This window comes from Larimichthys crocea, chromosome XXII (assembly GCF_000972845.2).
Source record: "Larimichthys crocea isolate SSNF chromosome XXII, L_crocea_2.0, whole genome shotgun sequence".
Lineage (NCBI taxonomy): Eukaryota > Metazoa > Chordata > Actinopteri > Sciaenidae > Larimichthys > Larimichthys crocea.
Window position 1 is genome coordinate 16583452 of NC_040032.1, and position 25872 is coordinate 16609323.

Sequence of the window (25872 nt, forward strand, 5' to 3'; positions counted from 1 at the left end):
AAACATGCAATGATTATTGTTTGTGTTCAATTATGAAGCCATCAGCATGATTTACTTCACTATTTTTTTAAAAATACAAACAAGCTGCACAACGTTTTTGAAATATTACCTCACACTGTGCAACTTCTATCTGGATTAGACACTTATGAGCCACAACAATCAGGTTGATTTAAATATTAACATGCAAATAAACATTGCCCATTTTTTGCTTCTGTCTGTGGGGGACTATATTGCACCGCGGAGGTATAACAAGTTACTGTGATTAATAAAAATAAATAAATAAATAAATAAAATAAAATAAATCTCCCTGCTGCTGCCTCTTAACAACACGTCCTTAAACATAACAAATCTTGGACATTGTTTTGTTGTTGTTAACAGTAGTTATGCGTCCGCTGATTTAGAAGAGCAATAAGCCACTTTCACCTCTAGTGGCTTATTGCTTAATTAAATGACAAATCGGAGGATTGGTTTGCAGATTGCCTGAATTGACGTCAATTGGATTGGTTAGGTGACAGAGGCAGGCTCCGCCCCCCTGTGGGCCAAGGTAGAGCATGCTGAGAGGGAGGGAGGAGGGAGCAGGGGGCTGAGCTGATCCCACGTGTGACGCTTTCATTCCCGGCTCAGTAATATTCTCATAGCGGGGCTTTGCATATCTCCTGCCGTATCTGTGTGTGTCTGTCACTGTGACTGTAGTCCCAGCCTATAGTTTGAAATAGATATGGAAGGAGACGGGAGTCAAGCCACATCCGGAAGCCTAAATGATTCACAACATGACCCGGGGTAAGAATATTTCTAAATTTAAATCCTAAGGTACGGATTTTTTTTTTTTTTTTTTTTTTTTTTTTTACAGGTACACACATTCCTGGAGGGACTTCGACTGCCGTGCTGGATTTCGCCCCCCCCCCCCTTCTTACACAGTACGCACTTAAACCGTGCACGGGTCTCTCTGCTTTTCCAGATGCAGTTTTAAAAAGACCCGGCTTTTTTTTTTTTTTTTTTTTTTTTTTGTAGCGAGTGTGCCCCCTCCCCCCCCCCCTCTTCTTTTTTCCACGTAGATAACACTATAATTACCGAGCGCGAATGTGTTTCCATAGTCTTCCTTTATCCTTTAAGGTCGCTTTTAGAAGTAGTTAGTCGTCAAAATGGCCGAACTGACATCTGGACTCACTTCTGTTGTGTTTTCCCCTTACAGTAAAATGTTTATCGGTGGCCTCAGCTGGCAAACCTCACCAGGTGAGACTGTTATTCTCTTTTACACCGTGTCTCTGTATTTCTTGTTGTTTTTTTTCTCTCTCTCTCTCTCTCTCTCTCTCTCTGTGTGTGTGTGTGTGTGTGTCGTTGTGACTGTGAGTGCTTCGTTTCGTAGCTCGGCTGTGTGCGGTGTATGTGCGAAATGTGCACCGTGCAGTAGTGTACTGTATGGGATATCTCACTAGTGTGTGCGCACGATGTTATTTTTGATCTCCGTCCATCTGAAGTCCTCTATTCGACCCCTATGCGCATCGCGGTGTGTGTGTGTGTGTGTGTGTTCTCTCTCTCTCTCTCTCTTTTTTTGAAATACACTGACAAACAGCATGCACATATGTTTTCCCTGTCAAATGACCCGACATATTTTTTTGTTTTTCTTCTTCTATTCACAGACAGCCTTAGAGACTATTTTAGTAAATTCGGAGAAATAAGAGAATGTATGGTGATGAGAGACCCCACGACAAAACGCTCAAGGTAAATACACGGCTTTTTTTTTTCTTCTTACTTTTCCTTCCCGGGCTGCATGTAGCGATATCTCTTACTTTTTTGTCCGTGTTTAGTGTTAATCCAGCGCGTGTCTGTCTGTGTGTGTGTGTGTATGTGTGTGTGTTTCTGTGTCCGCGCGCGCACGTGTCCGTGCGTGTGCGTGCACGTGTGTGTGTGTGTGTGTGTGTGTGTCCCCGGCGTGCGCGCGCCTGCGTGTGGTTTCACAGCAAGCCAGATAAGCTTAAATGCTCACTGCTGTAAAAAGCTGCAGCCGAATGCAATTTGACATTGACTTTGTGACTGCACCACAATGTTGGTGTGGTGTCGTCTCATATTGTGACATAACCAAATAATGATCAGTTACTGTTTTTTTTTTTTTGTTTGTTTTTTTCCCCCCTTCCCAATCTGCCAACAGGACGTCCATAATGTGGATTATAAACATGTTAACAGAGAAATACTGTAACAATAATAATAATAAGGTCATGGCAATGTTATGCCTGCTGTTATGCAGTTTGACGTGGCAAGTCACAATATGTTTATTTTTAGCTTTTGGGGATTTGCGAGAAGCAAAAAAAAAAAAAAAGTATTGTAATTTATTTTTTCTGCTTTTTTTTCCCCCTCCGTATGTTTGAATTTTAACATTGTTTTTTTGTGTGTGTGTGTGTGTGTCTGTTTCTTTTCGCAGAGGATTTGGGTTTGTTACGTTTACAGATGCTGCCAGTGTAGATAAAGTCTTAGCTCAACAACACCATGAATTAGACTCAAAGACGGTGAGTTATCTACACGTATTATATAAGTGTTTATGTTCTTGTTTTGTGTTTGCACCGCTTTTGCATGTTCGGCTCTTTTTTTACTGCCTTGAGGCCCCCGTGAAGGTGGTGGTGGTGAGGACACCTCTTTCAGGTTGTGTGAATCAAGGTCACGTATGTAGGCTAAACATACGACGGCTCCCTTCGACGCCAAACCTGGCTATAAAAAAAACAAAAAAAACACAACGCCGTTGTGAATATTATTGTATATGTGTTCACTTTCACTTCTGTGGATGAATGGGAGAGCACTGACACGCCCCCCTTCTTCGCTGCAGCCACATGTGCAGCGTGCACATATCTCATGTTCCACTGAAGGGCGTGCTGTCTCAGGCCTTGCCGCCTCGCTGCTATTGTTTGAGCAGCGGCTGATATTGCGTTGTATCACGCCTAATGCGCTGATACTGAAAGTGTGTGTGTGTGTAGGGGGGGTTATTTCAAACCCCCCCCCTCACACACACTCACACACCAAAAAAAAAAAAAAAAAACTTCCTGATGTCGCTGTATTTGTGCACGAACTTAACAAAAGCAGAACGAATCAACTTTTTAAACTGATATGTTACCCTAGTGACATAATTTTGATATATAAATGTAGCTGTGTAACAGCAATCCACGACTATTATAAATACATGTTTAGTCTTAGAGGATTGTATAATTCGACTCGCATGAATAAGGCGATATGTTCGCAGACATATACTCATCCATGAACTTTTGTTCTTCATAGATCTTCTGGCCTCTTTTTAGAAATTTGTCAGCAGATACATAACGAAAGATGCTCGTCGTTTTAGAAAGGTGTCTGTAGTGACGAATTAGACAGCTCAAATCTCTATTTGTCTGGGGGTCCTCCACGGTAGGTGGTAATATCCACATATGCCAGCATAGTTTTAGAAATGGAACAGTTGCACGTCGAAGGAAAACTGGGGCTCTGTGTGCTACCTCCACTATAGGCACGCTCTAGGTGGAGGAATATTTTTGACAAGACAAATATATCAAATCTGTATAAATTTGTTGTTCACTGCAATCATATTCTTGAGTCCAAGTGTGATTGGCACAGAGCTGAGAAAATGTGCTTTTGGTTTGGGGGAGCGAGCTTTACTTTATATTCCTTCCAGTTCGCTCAGCCGCAAAGTTTGTGGTAATGTTGCTACTCTTTTTAATGGAGCACTGAGCTTTCAGAACAGCTCAGTGATGGAGGCTTTACTTCTTCAAAAAGGGGCTTATGGGTTTAGTTATTTGTACTGATCTGAAATGAGTTGTTTACCATGTTTACCGTATGAATTGTGTGGCAAAAAAAAAAAGATGGCGTCCTCCACTAAAACCCATCAGACCCTTTCCTGTCTTGTTCCTGGGAGTCTCGAATGGGTCAGCGTCTCGCTCAGACTCAGCCGTGCTTTGAGAGTTCCTGTGTCGATGCATTTTTATACGTTATGTTATGAGCTCCTTTATTGTGCTATGGGAATAAGGGGCGATGAGGACATACAGCGGTGCTTCTGTTGTGATTCAGTGAACATGGAGGGAAGACAAGGTTCTTGGCAGTCAGACCAGATAGCGCTTGCGAAAACTGCAAACGTCTGTAGAGAGGACAGTGGGGTAGAAGCAGGCAGGTTATAAGGGACCGTTGAGAAGGTAACCGTATATACTTTGATTCAGAATCTGGAGCAATTTGATAACTTCAGGTCTGACGTTTTGACAACTTTGTGACAGCTTGACAGCTATATGTATGTCTCTCTCGAGAGAGTAGTGGCAGCAGGAAAGAGTTAAATATCATGTGCATTTTCAATTATTCTGTCAAGATATTTACTGGATCTTGCTTGATGACCTCCTTCCTATAGCCCAGTCTCAAACCTACTTCTACTTCTATATCACAACTGACTTATTGATTGCAAAATAGTTTTTTTATAACCTATAAGAAAAAGGTTTTTTATTGTTTTGTTTTTTTTGAAATATAGAAAAGTTTACCGAACTTTCGCCCGCATTTGCATGACAGTGTTGTTGGCCTATTTGACCTATTGTTCCTAGAGTTACAGTCCAGGTTTTTGTTGCTCCTCTGAAACATATTAAGCGGTTATGCAAAGCAAGTATCGACACAATCACTGTTCTATCACACTTACTGTTGGCTATAGGTCACATTTGGCAGACTTATGTCATACTCTTCAGACTTGACAGCTCCTCACCCTGAGAACTAAACATTGACATTTCAAGGTCTGACATCCAGTCATCATCTTCTCTGAATTGTAGCCTTAGTGCACAGGCACAGCAAAGCTCTCTAAAGTTGCTCCACATCTGTCCTCACTTAATTGGCAAGTCACTCAGGGCTTGTTGTGAAATCTTTCCCTTTTTTTAAAAATTATATTTATCATTACCTATGTCAGTTATTATCTTTCCTGAGGAAACAAACAAAAAAAAATCCATATGTTTTGGGAGTGGATTTCTTTAAGTGTTGTTTTTTTTTTTGCCTTTATTAAATGGCATGCAGTAGACAGCTGACAGGAAATGAGGGGAGACAGAGAAAGAGAGGCCTGGTCGGACTCGATCAGAGGAACGTTGTGATTACATGGGCAGCGTCTTAAACCCTGAGGCCACCTGGCTTCCTCAAATAAATAGTTCTGTTAGCATAGTCATATCGGCCTTTTTTTACACAATCTATATTTATATCTAACCTTCTGGAGCCAGATAATATTTGATAACATTGACACATTGTTTTTGTGTGTCATTTATTTCCTTTGTTTCCATGTATTTTGTCTCCATAACCCCAAAACCTGTAATATATTGATAATACTGACTGTCTTGTAATAATAGGGATAACCTTTATTATAATAAACAGCAGTTTTTTGCTGGACATTCTAATAGGAGGAGTGTTTGACAGCGTAATTGACACACCAAAGACCCCGTTGACTCAAATACATGCAGGAATTGATATTTCCTAGCTGTTAATGTTCTGTTGTTTATCCGCCAGTGCACAATAGAAGATTACAAACCTAAAGGCAGCGGTCTGTGTTGTTTCCCTCGCTATTAGTCACTGGGCTGTATCTGCTGCGCTGTTGTATATCTTAACATTCACACTATCAAGATCGTGCTACGTTTTAGATCTATCATATCTCTTATGAACTTGCTTAGCAAGTAATGGAAAGAATGAAGCGGTCCAGTAAATCTGGACGGTTGTTGATGTGTTTGCAGATGTTGGTTTGATTACAAACCGTCTAATTTTGTGGTTGCTTGAATGAATCCTCACCAGTTTTTTTTTTTTTTTGTCCCTTGTAACCTTGAAAGAAGTGAGTGGCTGGAGGGAAGTGCTGTGACTGCGAACAAGTTGAGTCATATTATTCGTACAGGGAAAGTAGAAATCATACCTAATTTACATTCCCCCCCCTTATTTGTTTGTTCATATCATTTTGTTTTCACAGATATGGTTGGATGTGTGGAGTTAATCGGTGTAGCTCTGACAAACACACACAGTATAGGTATTTCTTACTTTAATTTAAGGATGATATGTGGATTTCAGTGTGGATTATCAACATTTCCATGTGTTTGAGGTTAAAAGAGCTAAAGGAAATACCAGATTGGACAAATGTGAGGCACATCATCACGGCCCTCCTCCTTATTTTTTGGGGTATTTTATTTTTTTGTAATGTCTGCTCTGCTTCTTGTCCGGTTATGAAAACACTCAGACTAGGATGAATGTGAATGAGACATATGGCGAAGCACAGCCTGGGGCTTTAAAAAACACACATGCTGGTAATTCAGAACATATTTACCATTTTTCATGATGCTTTGTTCAGTTTAGAAATCTGCAACTCCTAGCATCTGTTCCTGAAGATGTTTTAAGGCGGGCTGGAACAGAGGAGATCATCGTACATGATTTTGCATTTGAGGAGTTGACAGTTGTGAGCTTAACAAGGCGGTAGATTGCTTCCAGGATGGCTTTTTTATTGTTTCATGTGAAGTTAAAATATATATATATATATATATATATATATATATGTGGACCTACAGAAGATTGTATTAGAAATATGCAACACACAGCACAAACATGGTTTAAATCTTAATTTATTGTTTTCTTGTAATAAAAAAAACCTTCTCGTGGTCTTGGTGTAACTCCAGCCTTTATTAAATGACCCCAGGTTAACATACAGTTGCTATTTTAATATTTTAGGTGAGGCAGGAAACGGCAAAGAGGAGAAAAGACGTGGACGAGCAGCTGTTCTGAGCCCATCTAAATCATATTCATCAGAAAGGATTTGGAAGTGAAGGCAAATCAGTGAGCTGAACTCTGACTTGCTCTTGTTTTAGGTAGAACAGGCGCTCTGTCTTCTGCGGTTAATTATGGCTGAAGACGTTATTAGTTCATGCTGTATCTGTGTCTTTGCCGGTACGTACATCAGATGTTTGTCAAGGCAGTAATGTAATATCTTGTGTAATACCAGCGAATCTGGATTATTCTCATAATGGTGTTGCATATTTTTAAGGAGGGGGGAAAAAAAAGATGGCCAATTTGCTTGTTGAGTGTGACATTGGCGAAATTCTCATTATTGATTTGAGGAGCATAACAAACCGCCTTTTGGAGATGTTATTCCGGCCGCGAAAATCAGTCGAGATTGACAGCACAGATATGAAACATTTATGTTTTAATTTCTTGTCTATTCGGGTCGGTATCGCACAAGCACACCTGTGGACCTGCTCACACACTTAAGTTGGGAGAAGCTGCAAGCTTTGATAAGGCTTTTTCCTTTTTAGGTTAAACACCACATCATCATGCCAGTGTAGATACGTCTTAAGAGAGAGGAAGAGAGTTTACCCAGGAGCCGCATTAATATATGAAATCCTTTTGTGAGATGTGAACTTAAGATATATGCTGTTTCTTCTGCCCTGATCTACCACAGTCGCATGCAGAAGCAGCCCTCAGAGACCCTGTAGTAAAAGGCTGCGGAAGATAAAAGATGGCGTGGTGGGGTTTGGGAGGGGGGGGGATTTCCTTTTGGTCTGTTCTCATTTATTACGTTGACATATCAGGTTGTATGATGTCTGAAATCCACTTTTATTTTGTGTGAGATCATGTTTCATCATATAAGAAAGGTGTATTGAACCTAGTAATTTGAAGACGGGTGATGTAAAGAGGGGAAGAAGGTGAGCAAATACTTAAAAGTGCTCCACTGGAGAGGCCAGTTATGCTTTTTATGGTGAGGGGGGAAAAAAAAAAGCTGTGTGAGATACTTGGCCAGTAGTGCGTCTTGAGTGTGTCACTAGTCGTGCTCCTCGTGAAATGAACTGTGTAGACTTAAAGGTTAGATGCTAGAAATTTATCTGAGATTCACACGTTGCAAAAAGCTCCCATAGCATAAATGTCCGTTGAAAATGACATCGCATTAGAGGCTCTGTATATAACAGGTAATTACACTAATGTAATGAACAGAAACAGAAAGCCATACATCCTACAGACAGTTGTAGGTAATGTGTTATGGTCATAATCACAGCTGTAAGAATAAAACAGAACTTTTTTTTTCTTTTCCTCACATAATACACGGTGATATGACGTCTGTGAAGGCAAAGTCATTTTAATGGTGGCATTAATTTGAACGGATGATACTGAAGATTATATTCATAACTGATTAATCTACCGATTATATTTTCAATTAACTTATTCCTTTTTTTTTTTAACCATCAAGAAACATTTTAACATTTTCCTAGAGTCGATGTTTTAAAAAATCTTGTTTTGTCTGACCAGCAGTCACATTTTTACATGAAAATGACTTAACGAGAATCAAATTTGCACATTTACTTCTTGATAATTGATTCATCTTTGCAGCTCTACATTATACCATCAATTACAATTCATTCAGTCAATCACAGTTTGATCTCTTTGGGCCAAATCTCCCAGCGCTGCCTGTGTTTGGACCCTACAGGCGTGTTTTAAGTCCTGTTCCAGTGGAAATAATCTCTTAGTAGATTTTCTGTCAACTCAATCCATTAAAAGTTTATTTCTATGCCCTTTTAATGAAGTCTGCAGTACCCAATAACCTTCATACTTCCACAGTATGGAAATAAAGGTAAATTCCAGGTGTTTACCTGCTTAATTGTGCTGGCTTTTCCTCGTTTGAGGAGCTAATCTGGCTCCAATAAAACGTTCTGCTCAAAGGTGGACCACATTCATATTCAGAGCAGATCGTTCGCTCAGCGCCACGTCAGGTTTCTAAACAGTCCTGTACTGTGTAGTTTGTATGCACTGCCTGTGATGTTTTATGATAAAGAAATGTCCTAGAGGGTGGGTGTAATAAAGTACTTTTACTGCTACTAGAAGATCACAGCTACAGCTGGATGGGAGGGCTAGCCTGTCACAGTACAGTTACGTGTCTTCGATTAATGACGGTTAAAACGCTACAGGAATTGTTTTAGTTCTGAAGTTTTTTTTTTAATGTTCCCAAACTTCTACACATCATCAGGTTGTGATTTGTTGCCAGAATCCATTTCGACGAACCACAGAGAGTAATGTCTGAACTTGTTGCTTTGAGCTGACGGAGATGGAGAATGTGAAAATTACAGTGAAAGCAACAGCGCAGTGTTTTCTTTTCCATTAGGCGAAAATGCTTTCTCCAAAAACAAAATGGACCAAAAACATGCAAGGTAAATCACTCATAGATATATATATATATTTTAATTAGCGTTATCATTTTTAAGATACTGAGAGTTGAAAACAGACTTGAGTGAAATAACATTCAGTGCTGTGTGTGTGGAATTACTGGAGCAAGTGCACTACCCAGGTCCGGTTGACTGATCCCAAACCTGATGTTGTGTGTGTGTGTGTGTGTGTGCGTGCGTGCGTGCGTGTTATGTAACAAAAAAATGTTTCAGGAAGGAAGTATCAGGTGAAACCGAGACGGCATAATCTCTGGTTCAGCGGTACGTTTATCCAGTGCAAAAGGTGATGTTTAAAAAAAATAATAAAATTGAGCTCTTGGCTTTAAATATGAAGGCGCTTTCATACAAACCACATGCACACGGATGTGTAAACCGAAGGGGAAACAACTGCTACACCCCCCCCTCTCCTCATAATTTAAAATTTCTCGCAGGAGCCATTCATCATTAGTGACCTAGAAAGGTGCTTCTACAGCATTTCTCAGAAGGATTGGTTAGTAAACCCCTCACTGCCTAATTTGGTTGCATTGCTCTGAGTGTGGTTTAAAGAATTTTTCAGCATCATAGCCTCATTTTTTTTTTTTTAAAGATAACTGGCCACATATAATGGCTCTTTTTTTGATAATTGTAGTATTTTAAACCGACTGGCAAGCTGTATGACCTCTATTGGCGCCGTATTAAAGTGCACTGCCTGTGCATGTTCAAACTGGAAGCTTCAGAGTGAGTAGGAATTCTCAGCAGGACAGAAAAACAATTAGTTTATGCAGCACGATGAAATGAGGTTTGATATGTTTCGTATAGGCTTAAAACGTAAGATACATTACCAAGTATATAGGGCTTTGGTATTCAAAGCATAATGTGTTGTCTTTGCTCAAATAGGGCGCACAAAATAATTGAGTTTGAATTGGTTATGCCTGGGGCTAAGTGCTAAAACAAATCTTTAAATGAAATTCATTACAAGCAGGGTTGGCGTACCCAGGTGTTATTGAATTCATTTCTCATTTTGACCTGATTTAGAAAGATAACAGTAATAACTGAGACTGACAGAAAAGATGACAGTGACATTGCACATCATGGTTTCCCTTCAAACACATTAAAACGTAGTCCTTCTCACTGGCTTAATTGATCCGTGCAGATGGTGTGTTTTTTTTTTTTTTTGTTCTCGCGTTCCTTGATTCATTTTCTTTCCCTTTTTTGTTTTTCACAGCGGGAAGAGATATCTTTTTTTCTTAAATAAGTCCATCTGTGCTGAAGGAGTAACTTTTTATGAAAGGCACCAATTGTAAATATATCAGCACAAGCAAAATATGGCACGGCGCAAATCTGTTAAACACAAACGAGTATTATTATGTCAAAAAAATCTAATTATCTGTTAATTCTCTATTTCAAATTCATCGGTATCCAGGCAAGGACAAATTGGGATAACATTGCTGTTTGAGATAGTTCATCCTCATTGTAAGCGCAAGGTTGATGAGACACCGCCCCCCGCGCCCCACCACCACCACCACCACATACCTTCATACCGGTGAAATTAACGAGGAAAATGAAGCTAATGAGATAACAAGCACAAGATGGAGAAACCGGCTGATCTGATGCATCCTCCTGGTTATTTGGCAATATCTGGAGGCGTCACCAGCCTCAGACTCTCATTTTCTCCCTGTCATATTCAATCAGCGATTCCTGCCTAAAATAAAAGCAAGCCTCCGCCGCGACCGTGACCAGTGGAATGATGGTGTGGCTGGCCGGCACACAAACTTTTTTTTACTTTTTTTTTTTTTTGAAAGCAGTTGTGCTTCTCAACACCAGTAGATCATTTGGAAGCACCGGCATTTTCGGGTTACAGAGTAATTCATACAGTAATTAGCAGCAGTTAATATGTGATTTCCTTTAGCGCACTGCCCGATGCAGTGAACGCTGTGCCTAGAATGTGTCAGTGGGCTCCATCAATTGTAGGAAATCTGCTACAGTAAGTAATGAGGTCAGTGATGTTGGCCAGCTGTCTTCAAATCCTCATAATAACAAATTGTGTACTGCTATTAGTCAGTGCTCCAGATTTAAGTTTAGTAAGATAAAGGTCTGCACAGTGACAAACTTGTTATCAAAGCAGATATAGAGGCAAATCTGTGCATCAGCATAATTAATAAGGAGCCACATTAGATAATAGGCAGACAGTAAGTTTCAGCTGTTTTAGAACGGGGGGTTAATATACTGACTAATAAGGTTCTGTTATTGTATTTACAAATGATATGCTCAGTGGGAACATACACTGATTTAATTCAACTGCATCACAGCAACATAATACGAAGCATTACATTTTCTGTCAGTTGTTTTTTATTTGCTTCCAAGTCGTCAAAGCTGGTGCACAGACAAAAACGAGAAAAACGTGCATACCAAGGAAGCAGACAGGATATTAAGCTAACCATAACCATGACCCAGCCTTTCCTTAGTGAAAATAACTTAACCACAGCGTGGCACAGAGGGAAAACAGTGATGTCAGATCTGATCCTCCGTTCTCTGTTCTTATCATCTTCATACTTTTTGTTTGTTTTGGTCATTCCTGTGCGCTTCATTTTGATGATTGCACATCTTTTATTTTTATTTTTTTCCACGTCTCTAGTTTCTGAAAACGCTCCTCAAAGGAAGAAGCAGACTGTATCACCACCGGGCCGATAACGTAGCTTTCGGAATTCTTAATGGCTCCGATAAACTGTTATCATTGTGAATTGAAAAATATCAAATTTGAATGCATTAAGTTCTGAACATGTATTACTGCTATTAAGATACTAGCATTTATTCCTGACCACAGAGGAATTCAAATGTGACTCAGTGAATGGTTGTACTATGGCTCCCTTTTGTGAGCTCAGAGTTTTTAGAAATATTTTCTCCACCTGTTCAAATGCTTTAAAATATCACAGCTTTTTCTTTTAACAACAATTTTGCTATTCTTTTCTCATCCTCAGATTGATCCTAAGGTTGCCTTTCCCCGTCGCGCCCAGCCTAAGGTAAGAATAAATTGGTCACTAACCCCGCTCAAAGAAAATGATTATGTCTCATGTCACTAGCTTACCTAATTTTGTGTGCTCACACAGCAGATACAAAGAGGCAGCGGTTGTCTGTTTTGTTATTGTAGAGAAATACCGAGTCTGGCTCCATTGTTCGCGCCTTGTCTTTGCTGTTTCACCAAAAGCAATTAAAGTTGGACATATTAGACTTAAAGGAAATTTCCAGCATGATTGAGGTTATGTTGTGATGTTGTATTACCTCACTGTTTTTAAATATCTACTGTACTTCACTGCTTTTATGCTTATATTTGCATTTCATCCCTCATCATGGCTACTGTTTTTGTTGTGCTTTTAACAGATGAAACATAACTGATTTACATAACTATCCTCCCTTTTTAATAAGTGGATCATTCAACATAAGTGAGTCCACAGGTGATTGTTCGGGATATAGGGAATTATTTTGTTTAACAAAGCTTCGCACTTGTAAATATTTAAAAAAAAGTGTGTATGAGGCAGATTATATTTCCTTTGAAGTTTAGCTTAGAAGATGGAAACAAATCTTATATAAATAGATCCATAAAATGACAAATTCCTTTTGTGTGCCGTTCATCAAATACAGTGGTATTAAACGATGCAAAAGATTTATTGGCTATAATGAAGGCCATCAAGGAGCTGGTATTTGGTAGCCATAGAGTTTTCTTATCTGAATCCATATTCGGAGAGAGTGAGAGACCACAGGATTAGAGTTATGAGACACTGTAGGTAAGGCTGATAAGAGTAGTGCTGGATGATGGAGCACAGTAGACTCTTTCCATGTTCATCCAAGATGGATATAGCTGGATGGATATTAATTCATCCTGCTAATGGTATAGGGAGACGAGACCATCTTTATAGATCCTTAATAATCCCAAAAATTCTGAGAATTTTTAATAATAGAGACATTTATAGAGATGTTAGAAATGCTAACTCCCAAATATCTTTACAAACTTTAACAAGGAAGCAATTAAAGGATTCTCTAGAGGAATTATTGGGAATATGGTGCTGATCTTTGGTTTATAACCTGATATTCTTCTGAACCTATCCATGTAAATGAAGTATTCATTATCACTGGAATAGACTGGAGGAGTTTGAAATGTATAACACTGAATCGTCTGCATATAACGAGACTTTGTGCTCGTTGCCCGCTCTAACAATGCCACTGTACTGCTCATAGAGAGATTGCAAGTGGTACGGGGCGCGGGGAGATAACCACTGCCTGTTCAAGTCAAGTCAGAGGGAGATTTGTAAAATTTAGTTTGTACAGAGGCCATGGGGGAGACATAAATAATGAAATAAAAATTACATCAAATCAAAACTTTGACAGAGGTAAAGGTTGAAAAGAGGTAATCCCACTCAACTGTGAAACAGCTGCCTGTTTGATCTTCTTTTTTTATAGCCAATATTTTGGCTAAAATATTAATGTCCACATCCAGAACACTCACAGGCATGTATGACGATGTGGATCTGTATCCTTTTTTTGGATTAAAGAAATTAATGCCTGATAAAATGTTGGTGGAAGACAGCCAAATCTTAATGATTCATTTAAAAACTTCTAACAAAATGAAGGCCAGCTCCATAATGAATATTTTATAAAATTCAGACGTATATCTGTCTGGGCCTGGTGCCTTGGAGCATTGTACGCTTCGTATTGCTTGATTGATCTCATCTAGGATAATAGGCTCCTCTAAAGATTCTTTATCTTCCTGGCTAATAGAAGGAATATTTAGGTCATCAAGAAACTTGTCTATTAGTCTAATATCCCCACTTTATTATGTTGTGTATAAATTACTTAAATTGTTCATTAACTTCTGCATCATAGTTACTTTTAATGTCAAATGTTTTAAATGAACTCTGACTTATTACAAAATACTGCCATTGCAATAGAGGTATGTTTCATGCAACAGTATAAGTTGTGAAACCTTCTTACTTTTGTAACTTGTCTGTTGGCTCTGACGTTAGAACCTGTTGTATGACTGAAAGTTTTATTCTGGTGTAGGGGAATAAAGAAAATCTTGACGCACATTAATGTAAAATGACGAGAGTTTTATTCTGAAGTGAATAGCTCAATATTAGCCCGACTGAATTTGCGAGGAATGATTGGTGACTTCTCACTGACAATGATGAATCACATTTTACTGGGTGAATTATATATAGTCTATTGAGTTGTTTTCTGTAGCATTCAGCGTTGAATGGGGTTGAATGACATAAGTGATTTTAGAAATATCTTTAATTGTGGCGCATGCATGTGGAAATAGTCACAATTAGCATGGAAAGAATGGGTGATTTAAAAGATAAGCCAAACTCCAATCACGCAGGAACTGTCGCATGAGCTCCTCATAATGCATATTGTCTTTTCCTTTTCTTGATTACTGGTCTTGAGCAGTTCTATTGACAATTAAATATTCAGTGTGTGCAGATGGTGCTGTGGCGTAGTCGAGGGCTTTGTTGACATGCCCTCTCACACCATCCCCCCAGCTTTAACGTGCAGGCTGTGGCACAGTACAGTGTAGCGCTATTCAGCATCGCTATCAGGGCTTTTTCCACCTAAACCAGGTAGGAAATCGATAATAGATTTTCTCCTTCCCACTGGATCAGAGAGAGGCATTGTTAAAGAGTTGGTCAGGTTTCAAATGAAGAATTGGCAGCGCAGGCTTTCAAAGCCAGAGCACATGGTGACTTAAGGATATCGGCATATGGTTGAGAAACTACCAGTGTTTCTCCACACTTCTTATTTAGCAAGTATATCACTTGAACTTCTTCTGTTCTGGAGCATTGCTCATAAAAGTCGAAGGCGCAATAAAACAGCTCGGATGTTTGATGATGCTTCCAAGTTTTAAGTGAACAAGAAACTCCTCTCGCTGTCGTGTTTATTGTATTGTAATCTTTTTTTTTTTAAACTGTATTAATTTCTTTCTTTTTTTAGCAATGACTCAGAGAAGGAAATATAATATTGTGAGCTGTGCTACTGGTCTTAAAAATATTTGTCATTCCACCTTGCATGATTCATAACAGAAGAGAATTTGTGGCGCTGCAAAAGCCTTGTACCAATGACTTATAAAATGGCTATAGGGCAAGCTTGTTAGAGGAGAAAAATTGTTGTATTGAATGTGGATTATAAAGGATCTTAAAGCAATGGGATTAAACCAGATAGATTAACATTGCATGGGTTTGTACTTTCCTGTTCAATTGATATAAGACCTTTTTAAAAGAAGTCCCATTCTGAGTTTCCCATTTAGAAAGTCCTCTCTGTTTTGCATTCGCTTTCCTTTGTCCCTCTTTCCCCTCCACTGTCTGCCTTGCCTGCCTGCTTATGCAGCTGTTGAATAGGCCTCGTTCTCATTTAAAGAAGCTCGCCTTGGCAGGTGCCTCAGTGGCACGGGCTGCGGGGGAGCAAAAAAAAAAAAAAACGCGACGAGACCAATCAGCGTTAATTTTCTCACGGCTAACAATGACCTCACATGTAACCCTGCCAATGACCTCCCCCGCGCTGAATGCTGCAGTATGGTAAAACTATACAGTATGTACAGCACGTAGAGTAATGCTGAAAACAGACAGGAAGTGAAGGTGAACACAGAGGACGTTTCACTGTAAACAACTGAAGGTGTTTGCACCGGGATGACAGGATCACAGGAAAAACAACTTGTATCAGCAGGCATAACTGACACTGCCCCAAAACATGGACAGCTCTGTTGTAAAGAGACAGAAAGGAGTTTAGTAATAAATAATAATTTGGCTATATTCACCTGGACAGTCGCGTGACAAAGACGACTTGATTTATATTATATACGTTAAAAGTGTCCTTGTATGGGGGAAAAAACAGAGTGCCTCTGCTTTGTCCTTTTGCATTTGCATCTTATGTTTTTTTTGTGACCATCTGGAATATTGGCAAAGGGCACAAATGGGAGATAATCACAGAAGCTGTCAATCAAAGCAAACATCCTAAAGAAATGCAAAATGGCACACACATAATGCCACGCGACCAAAGCTTATCTTAAGACTTAAAAGTGGACATTTTTCTATTCGAAATAGAAGCTGCGCGTGCAAGTTATGTCAAAGGTATCAATGCACACTAGGCCACAAATATTCAGGGATTAGGTTTCATCTGCAGATGATTGACAGATGAGAATGAAAGGATTAAACAATGATGATGTGATGCAAAGTGCTTTATGCACATTCATTTTATGCCTTGTCTCCATCCTGGCCGATTCAGCCTGGCTGGGGTTAGTCATGGCTTTATTAGATCGGCAGCTAAAAGTAGCTTTAGAACGGCGGGATTGCAACATAAATGTTTTCAAAAACACTCCCGATCCATTCTGTTAGTGACAAAAACATCTTTGCAGTAGATACAATGATTTCACTGGAGCTTGTTTTTTTGAAAAATATGCATATGAGTACAGATAGGACAAAGAAAATATATTCACCATTTATTTATTTATTTATTTTTTTTGCCATAGCGTGATGACATGACCGGTGCTGCCCCCAGGAAATTGGTTAGCGGATGTCGCACGTACCTAAGCGTTAAAAAAAACTCAGAAGGTTTCCATGTCTGAGATTGAAACACGCTCCTCTGATGAGCAACTGTGAAGTGAATGTAAGATGTGATGGGGTCAGTCAGTCAACCTTTGAATCCTCATGCACTGTAGTTACTCGACGACGGTTTAAACATTCGCCTGTACGATTTGTAGCGCTCCTGTTCATTTCCACTGAAGCTTAATGAACATAATGTTCTATTTGATTTGGTTTGGAAACGCAGATTCTATAGTTTTTATATGTTCACAGCTGTCTTACAATACTCACTGCACTTTTTGTATCCTGTCCTTTAACTACGCCGCAAGAAACATGGGGCAAAATCCTGATTCTGAAGCCAATATGAGACGACAGTCAAAAATTTGACTCTATACATAAACTGAACTCTGGTTTACATGAAAATATTTTAGTTTTTACTTCAAAATAAAGTCACAATCTTTATTTTTTAAAATTTTCCCCCCATCTAAATCTCAAGCCTGTTGACTGTTCCTAAGGGAAACAAACAAACAAACCTGCATGTCTTCCTTAGTGTCGTGTCAGTGTATCGAAAGTGGTAAAGAAGACAGAGATGATGCTGTGTCTCACTGTCTCCTTGTTTGATATTTCCCACTAAAGGTTCACGCCGAAAGATGTAAACGAGGCCCTCTCTCAGTTTTCCCGGAGAAATCAAAGCGACGGTTTCCGCCCGACATTGCTCGAGATTTACCACTCAACTGTTGCCGTCATTACCGCCGCTTGCCGCTGCTTTTTATTTCCCACAGTGGAGTCGCACACAACCATGGCATGTCCCAGCATGATTTTAATTGCCAGTGGGACTGTGGCCACTTCAGTGGGAGATGAGTTCTGATGGCTTGTTATGGAAATGAAAGGAAGGAGCAACAACCATTTACAGAGCAATGGGCGTAACCCTTTCCTTGCACCCTCCATAAAGGGCTTTGCCATGTAAGCCTGAAAAGGTTGTCACCGTGCCTCTGGCAGTCTTTGGGTTGCAGCAAAGAAGACTCTATCTATTGTCTGCAGAAAATAGAGGTGTACTGCACAGAAGCAGTTGTGACAACACTTCCAGGTATTTGTTTATTTTCTTTGCAATGACTGTTTCCTTGTATCCCCCCCCCCTGAAAAAAACTTGCCCGTTTTTTAAACTGCTCGCATTAATGTCAGCGAGGAGGAGGGCGAACTGTGCCGGTACACTGGTTGAGGTAATTCTGGGCTATCCGTCAAAAAAAAAATACTATCAAAGCAAACACATTTTACTCCAATCTGTGACAGCTGTGGCTGTGGCTTCCCCTGTTCATGGCCTGCTGTTAGTGTCGGCCTATCTCTGGCAGCCGGAGCCATCGCTTTCTCCTCTCCTCTTTCTTGTTTTTCCTCTCTGCGAATGGCATGTTGACCAGTGCCCCCCCCCACCACCTCCACACAGACACACACACACGCACACACACACACACACATAACTCTCAGGGACTGTGTGTGCTTTTTGTTCTTACCTGCAGGAAAGACTCTCAGGTGTATTGTGGTCCTAGAGATTTCAGGTCTTAAGTTTTAATGAAGTCCAATAATAATGCCGGACAAAGCAAATACACATTCCCTGTGCCTTTTGTACTGCATGACACACACACACACAACTCACATGTACACACTGTATTAGAGAGGCCCAGGTGTTATGCACGAATTCAAAACAAACTTCTCTCCTTTCATTGTTCTTTTTCACGTCATCTCTCAACTTTCCGTGCTCTCCGTGCTTCTTTTTTTCTTTCCGGATTACAAGGCCTTGTAAATCCAGTCGTACACCTTGCTCAGTTATTTGATCTAGATTTAAGCATTATGATATTCCCCTTCTCAAAAATGATCCTTATTTTAAATGACACAGCTCACTGCTGGGAAAATGAAACCTCTGTAGCTGCCAGCCCCTTTCGAATGTCCCCGTGAGTTTATTAAAAGCACCAGCTTCCCCGTTCCAACTCAGCTCTGCACAGCTGCATGAGTCTGAAAGAAGATTCAAGGACAAAAGTCTTCAATGTAGAACAGAATGCAGTATCGCTATCTTTGTTCAGCTTTACAGTCCATAACAATGAGCCCTCCCAAATATTTGTTATGCAGAAGTAGAATATTTCTTATTATTTTTGCAGATAGCACATGGAGTAGAAGAAAGAGAAAGGAATGTTGTGTTGTGCAGGCTATTATCCAGACCTGACGTCACATTTCAAGGCGCACGGCGCAGGTCTTATCCCGTTGAGCGACCGAGATGCCCAACTGAAAAGGATATTTGCCGCATTTCTCAAAATAAATGCACTTTTGAAATGGGTTTTTACAAGTGACACTAAATGCACTGACGTTTCACAGAAAACCAGGAGTCAGACGGAAGACGACGGAAAAGTGACAAGCGAGTTGATGGGAATTCTTCGCTGTCACTCTCCTCACCCCTGGAAAAAGAAAAAAAAAACTGCATGTGCAGCCAACATAAATAAACCCTCCTTTAGATGGAGGGTGACACAAGGAGTGGTCCTCCCCCCCCACGCCCACCCACCCCTGCCCCTGTGGTAATGGCTACTGCGCCGGAGCTGGAGATGGGTTTAAATCCCTGACCCGTCAGCTCCTTTTTGCTTTCAGCGGACCTCTGTGGAACTGCTCCAGATGAAAATGGGGCCAGAGCGCAGACATATGAATGACTGTTTGTTTGGTGGTCAGACACAATCACCAACTGAGTGACCCAGTTAACGGGGTAGTCAAAGCGATGCTCAGTTTGATTCATGCATGTTTTCTTTGTGCGTTTTTTCACACTTTCTAAATGTGGTGTCCCTTTTTTTTTTCTTTTTCTTTTTTTTTTATGCTTTCCTCCGATGTAAATATTTCACCGGAAAGATAAACGGCGTGAAAACACATACGCTGGCGTAATTGTGTTTACTGCAGATATAAGTGTATGGATACACATTTCTTTTGTTTGAATAATCGCCGGAGAGCTTATAAATGGAGTGCACATGCGTGTGATTCTTCTTCCCTCGGCCTCCCTCTTTCTCGGCTCCGGTCTCCTTGGTTGCGGGTGGAGAGTAATTAGGTTTTCTAGGGGATTGAGGGGTTCTTACAATGCTTACCAATGGCAGCAGTCAGGCAGGCTAGTGCTGGCAGGGCAGAGAGGACAGAGGGTTGTGCAGGAGCCTGGCACTGCTAAACCTGATGCTGACTGACAGTAATGAGGACAGCCTGCTAGCCAGGATAGAGAGGAGAGGAGGGCATGGTCCTCCACTATACCTCTCAAGACCTCTTATCAAAGCCTCTGTGCACACACATGTGCTCACAGAGATTCAAACAACCCGAGCACACCACACACGCACAAAGACACATACATTTAATGCGCTCTAGGTAGATCAGAGAAAATGGATTACTGGGCTGTATTTTATTTTGAAAGAAGGTTCGGTTACATCATTAAAATATATTTTATGTGTGCGTAATTACTGTAAGGTTTAAAAAAAAGCGAGATTGACTGCAGGTATCATTAATAAAACATTAGTGTTTGGTTTCCTAGTGGTCTCTCATCAGAACAATGTCACTTTTGATCAGCACAAACCAACAGTGAGTCTGACCTTGGGCCCTCGGCTGCTGTAGCACTGCTCTGTATTAGTGCACCGCGATTATGTGACAGGTGGATTAGCCAAGTCGTGTTCATCTTTTTCAAGATATGAACATCTTATTTCAATCTACTTCAGTCTCCTCCCATCCAATGTGAAGAACTCAGATTGTGAATGAAGCGGAGGGCCACTTAACTTTGAAAGTCATCACTTCAGGGAGTGGCTTTGGCAGCCGGAGAGGCCGATGAGAAATGCATCTCTAATTTTTTTTTTTTTTTTTTTCGCGGTGACCTTTTCCAGATTACATTTTGAATGAAATGCCCGGAATAATTATTTATTTTTTAAAAAAAGAAAAAGAGAAAAAAAAAAGGGACGTCCTGCTTAATCAGGATGATGAGTTCCATTGTGTTGTCAGACACATCACCTCGCTGTCCGGCTTTCCAATCCTCATTACTTCTCACCACCTTCACGCCTGTGTTTCTGCTTTCCAACACGCGGTCTGGGATTTGTACAACAGAGAGTGAAATATGTCATCCGTAGCAGGAGAGGCTCAGGTGTGTCAGGACGTGTGCAATTATTACCACCGTACATACAGCTATATAAAGTGCTGGCATCGCTTACCAAAGAGATCATAGGTGAAGAATTGTCCAGTGTATATATATATGTCCAATCCAATCCCACGATTTTTAGCAAACACAAGGTTTCTGAAGTGCTGCACAACAAGATAAAACACAATAAACACAATAGAAACACAATAAAAACACGAAGTAGACAATAGAAATAAATAAATAAAAAGCACTGCCCGCACAAGATAAAAAATATGCATGTATACACATGAAATCAACACTCTACATAGTGTCAAAAGCCAATATGTAGTACAATATGTGTGTGCATTTGTGAGTGAAATACAATGCAGTATATCTTCACTATATGTTTTGCACCGTAAAATGTTCACATACTCCAAAACAGATAGCAGAAATCAGCATATCATGTATACATACTCCAAAACAGATAGCAGAAATCAGCATATCATGTATAGTATTAATGTAATATTGCATGAAATTGACCTTAATTATACAAAACTCCATGCTAAGAATCTCATTTGGTTAAATATGTCTTATTTTTAAAAATCCGCCTCTTGTGTGGTCAGTTCCTCTTCCTCTAAGAGTTGTATTTTTTTTAAACACCGTTAGCTATAGTATATATTTGTGACTGTAAACGCTGAATTCTGATCATTTGGCGTTGGGCGTGTCTGTCTGATTGGAGGATTGCCTGCCGTGCTCACTGAAGTGTTCTGCCATGATTGGATCCAGTTGTCATTGTGGAGTAAGATATTGGAATCTCACAGGCCAGATTGCTCTTTCTCACTTTGACGTTGTGTGACAGTTCATGCTCTGTCGTTTTTATGTGCTGCTCTGTTTTTTTTTTTTCTTTTTCTGGGCCACCAGCTCCTCAGATTAAGAATGATATTCCTTTACCCAGACGAGACTGTCAGGTTGTTAGTCGTGCCATCGTTGGTAGCGTGATTAATAGTGATGGCCAATGGCTTTTGGTGCTCTTTTTTTTCTGGTTCAGTTGCTTGTTTGCAACATGTCACTGTATCCATAATGGCTCCTGTATTTGCAACATTACATCCTTCTAATTCATTGCCCAGTGCTTGGCTCATATACTTTGTTGTACTTATTGTGGCGGTGTCACTTTTAAAAGGTCTACGGTCATGCAAAGCCTGTCTGATGTTTGGTTTAGTCACTGCTCTCACATAGTCAGTAGCGCAACACTCTAATAATAACCAAACATGACTGGATAGACCAAAATAACAAGCACAAACGGAAATATATTCTCTACTGTAATTACATATTTCAGAACTTGCGCTATTATTTTACTTGTCACTCTCTCACAGCTGTGTGTGTGTGTTTTCTTGTCTTTTGTGTCGGAGCCCAAAATATCTTAACTAGAAGGTGACTGTGGTGTATCTGTTGTCACTCTGATGTATAAATATTATGTAATTAGCTGAAAGCATTTAGAACATTGATTCTTTGTTGTTTAATTAAAATATGCCAAAATTATGGGGTATTTCGTTTCCGCCTCAACAGACGAGTCTCGATAAAAGATAAAAAGGGTCGACAGGAGACGAGCGTTTCAAGAGTATGAACGTGAAAAACAGATGCAGACTCGTGAAGTAGCAGTAGTTAATGCAGATGGCTAAATAGCTTATGATAAGAATCATAGACCCGCCGTTTAGTCCAAACCTATTCCCCATACTTCTGTGATTTCCACCTGATGTGAGAGCCACTGAAAGGCAACTGTTACGCATGTACTTTGCTCAGACTCGCTGCTTAATAGCTCCCAAATGGCCCCGATGGCAGAAAACCTGCATGGTATTGTTAGTAATGGGAAGAAGTAGATAAAAATCTGAAGGGTAGAGCTCGAACAAAACATGGCACGAAGGACGTGCAGAAGGACAGACAGACAGAGACAGACAGACAGACAGACAGACAGACAGACCCTCGCTGCTCCACGTTTCTCATGGAGACCCTCACCTGTTCTTCTCTGCAGTCACATGCACGTCTGTCATTCACTTCCATAATAATGTACAATTTTTCAACCTAAATGGAGATGGAATAAAATTGGTGTCTCTTTTTGATATCACCTGCTCTGATCTGGAGTCACATGTTTTATTTTTTTTTTATATATATATATATGTTGCAACCGTTGCAAAGATGTGTCCTATTCTCTTATTAAAATGAAACAAACAAAACAATGCACCAGGTCTTCAGTGCTGAACTACATCTAAGTCAGGGCGCTAAAGAGCTTAGCTGTTCCTCTACATAATGCCTCGGTCCTCAGCTGTGACCTTTCTCTTCCACACATCATTCACGATTATACTGCTGACATGTTGGCTCATGCCAATAATTTTTCATTGGAGGCAGTGTCAGCCACATCATATTTTATCATCTGGATAAATTTGTGTTGTGTGTGCATGTGGGCCTCTCCATAATTTGTATTTGTCCGTTTATGTGCGTGCCCTAGAGATTAGATTTTGCATTCAATTCAACTCCGAGAACGAATTCAGATGTAAACACTATCTGGCAGCGGTGGGAAAATCCATATATCACTACTAAATGAGTGATATACGTAACATGAATAAATGAGGTGTTTGTATGTAGACGGAGAGAGAGAGGGAGGGGAAGAAAAAATAAAAGCATGAATGCATGTGAGTCATTAGACGGAGAGTTTGCACAAGAATGATGCACTGAATCTACACCACGGCTGCACAGGCTGCGAGTGTGATGATCGCACATCAAACACATTATGGGAAATTTTATGTGCCATTTATTCCAGACATTTTTGACTTGAAACTAAATTATAGGTGTTACTGTATATAGATGGACCAATTTTTGTATACTCATTTCTTTCTTTCTTTATTTTTTTGTACAGCTCGATGTAATCATCAAAATAAACGCTTTTCATGCTTAATCAAAGTCTCCAAAATGATGTTGTTTTCCAAGTGCACCCTACACAGTACCCTCCTGTGCTTCCAAGCTTAGAAGTCACAAATGCCACTATTTATATTTGTGTGTGCTTTTTGGCTGCAAATAACAAAATGGACCTTGTAACAAAGGCAGTCTTTTATGTGTCTTATTCATTTTCCATGTCAAAAATCAAACAGCAACAGAGCTACTTTGTGCTGCGGTGGCAAAATCAACAGGAGTAAGCGCACAACAGGCATGTAATTGATGTTTAATTGGTGTAATAACTAGTTATTATAGACAGACAACATATCTTACGTTTTTTTCCTAACAATAGAAGTAAACCCTCGACTAGATACTGTTTACGCCAAATACGTGATAGTGCAAATTATCCCCACAGAGTACCATACAATAACAATAACACAACACGCAAGTATTAGTTGTCAACGTGTCTTTTTGAGTCAGTGACCGGGTCATGCAGCAAGTTTCTCGCAGCGCGACTACACCGCCCGCTCCACCGCTCGTAAAAAAACAAAAAAAAAAACTAGTCACTATTTTGAACAAAAGGAAATATTTACTCATGTTTTAAATGGGGACTTCAGTGCTCTCTGTTTAACTGGAGCCAACACATAACAGGAGTAATTACATCACATTATCCATTCTCAGAAAATATTCAGAGTTAATGTCAGTGTCAAGCTCGGGCTGTTCGCAGATTTGATTTATTGTGCCAATTGTGAGATTTCAATATTTGCAGTGGAATTAATTCAACTTTTAAATTGGATATCATACGTCTTGGCGGCACATTTTCGATGTCTGGCCACTCAGAGCTCCTTGCACCTCCATAGACGTCAACAGTTTTTCCTCCGTTCAAGAAGGGGCAGCCAGTTTGGACTTTCGTTTATGGTGAAACTGTGTTTGCCACATGGCCGGGAGCTTACTGCTTTTAAAGGGAATGAGAGGACCTAATTTAATTGACTGTGATTGACACGGGCCCCTATCACATCTACTGGTAATTTATTCCTTCTTAATCCAACCTCCTTTTTTGCAACAGCACTGCAGGTGTGCCACCGCTGCGCCAGCATCTCTGGTCACAAAAATGACCAAAAATGTGTGTGTGTGCACATGACATGCTGCAGTGCCATGCATTTACACCACCGCCTGTGCTTTCACCTCGATTCGTTTAAAGAAGACCCCTCGTGACAGAGAAAACGCATAAACAACCCCCACGAGAGAAGAAGCTGCTTTTGCAGAGCGGTGGAGAATGTGAAATAATCAAACAGAGGTAATGCAGAAGCAGGTCAAGTCCGGCTTGTAACAGTTATTTTGTGACTTCATTTTCTCTCGTGTTATCATACAATAATGAAAAGTGTTGACAGATTCATTTCCTTGCTGCTACCGCCTAAGACCATTTTGCGATTTCTAATTGATAGCTTACACGCGGCGACTTTTATAGCACGAGACAATTTTATAGCACTTTTAATTAGTCCAACTTTGACCTTCTGCTCACTTTGCATTTATATTGCTCCAAATTATTTTCACCTTCTTTCCTCATTAACTTTTCTCAAATGAATACAGGCGTTTACAACATATTAATCCATATATGCATTGTGCGAAATATGGCCAGACTCAAACAATCTGATAATGGTCTCTTACTTTAATTGTTTGATTATTACACACAATTAAACAATCTACAAAATGAATATCCTCAGTGTCTCATATTTATTTTTTTTATTTTTTATTTTAAAGTGAATAAAAATACCTCAGTGGAATGAGGTTGTAACAACCACTTAGTTGACTAATTGACTAAGAGGGGAAGCCCTTACATACGTCATTAGGGAATACAGGTGCATGATGACTCTGTACTCAGATAAATCCTTCATATGGAACTAGTTAATCTCCCATGTAATATTGAGCAGATGTATATTGGTAAATGAATAAACACCAAGCTCAAATGAATCTCAATTGACGAGGTGTTTAGTATTCATTTGGACTTCATCCACGGGATGAATATTGAATTTGCACCAACGCGCACGCCGTCATCGCCGAGGAATTCTTCAACTTTTCAAACATTAAGCTGTAACCGTTGTCGTGACATTGA

At 39.9% G+C, this 25872-nt stretch overlaps 1 protein-coding gene across 7 annotated transcripts in view; it reads left to right on the top strand.

Moving 5' to 3' along the window:
- The first annotated feature begins 361 nt into the window (after window positions 1-361).
- The window catches only part of LOC104934384 (RNA-binding protein Musashi homolog 2), a 235498-nt gene continuing 209987 nt past the window's right edge, over window positions 362-25872 (top strand). For 5 of the 7 annotated variants that reach the window (XM_010750052.3, XM_010750036.3, XM_019268791.2 and 2 more), the window contains exons 1-5: window positions 374-780; window positions 1193-1233; window positions 1641-1722; window positions 2420-2504; window positions 12131-12172. In XM_010750052.3, coding sequence (XP_010748354.1) covers window positions 719-780; window positions 1193-1233; window positions 1641-1722; window positions 2420-2504; window positions 12131-12172 — 312 coding nt within the window. In that variant the 5' untranslated portion in view covers window positions 374-718. Of the gene's footprint in view, window positions 781-1192; window positions 1234-1640; window positions 1723-2419; window positions 2505-12130; window positions 12173-25872 lie in introns of all 7 variants that reach the window. The other 2 variants (XM_019268787.2, XM_019268784.2) reach the window with 2 other exon arrangements.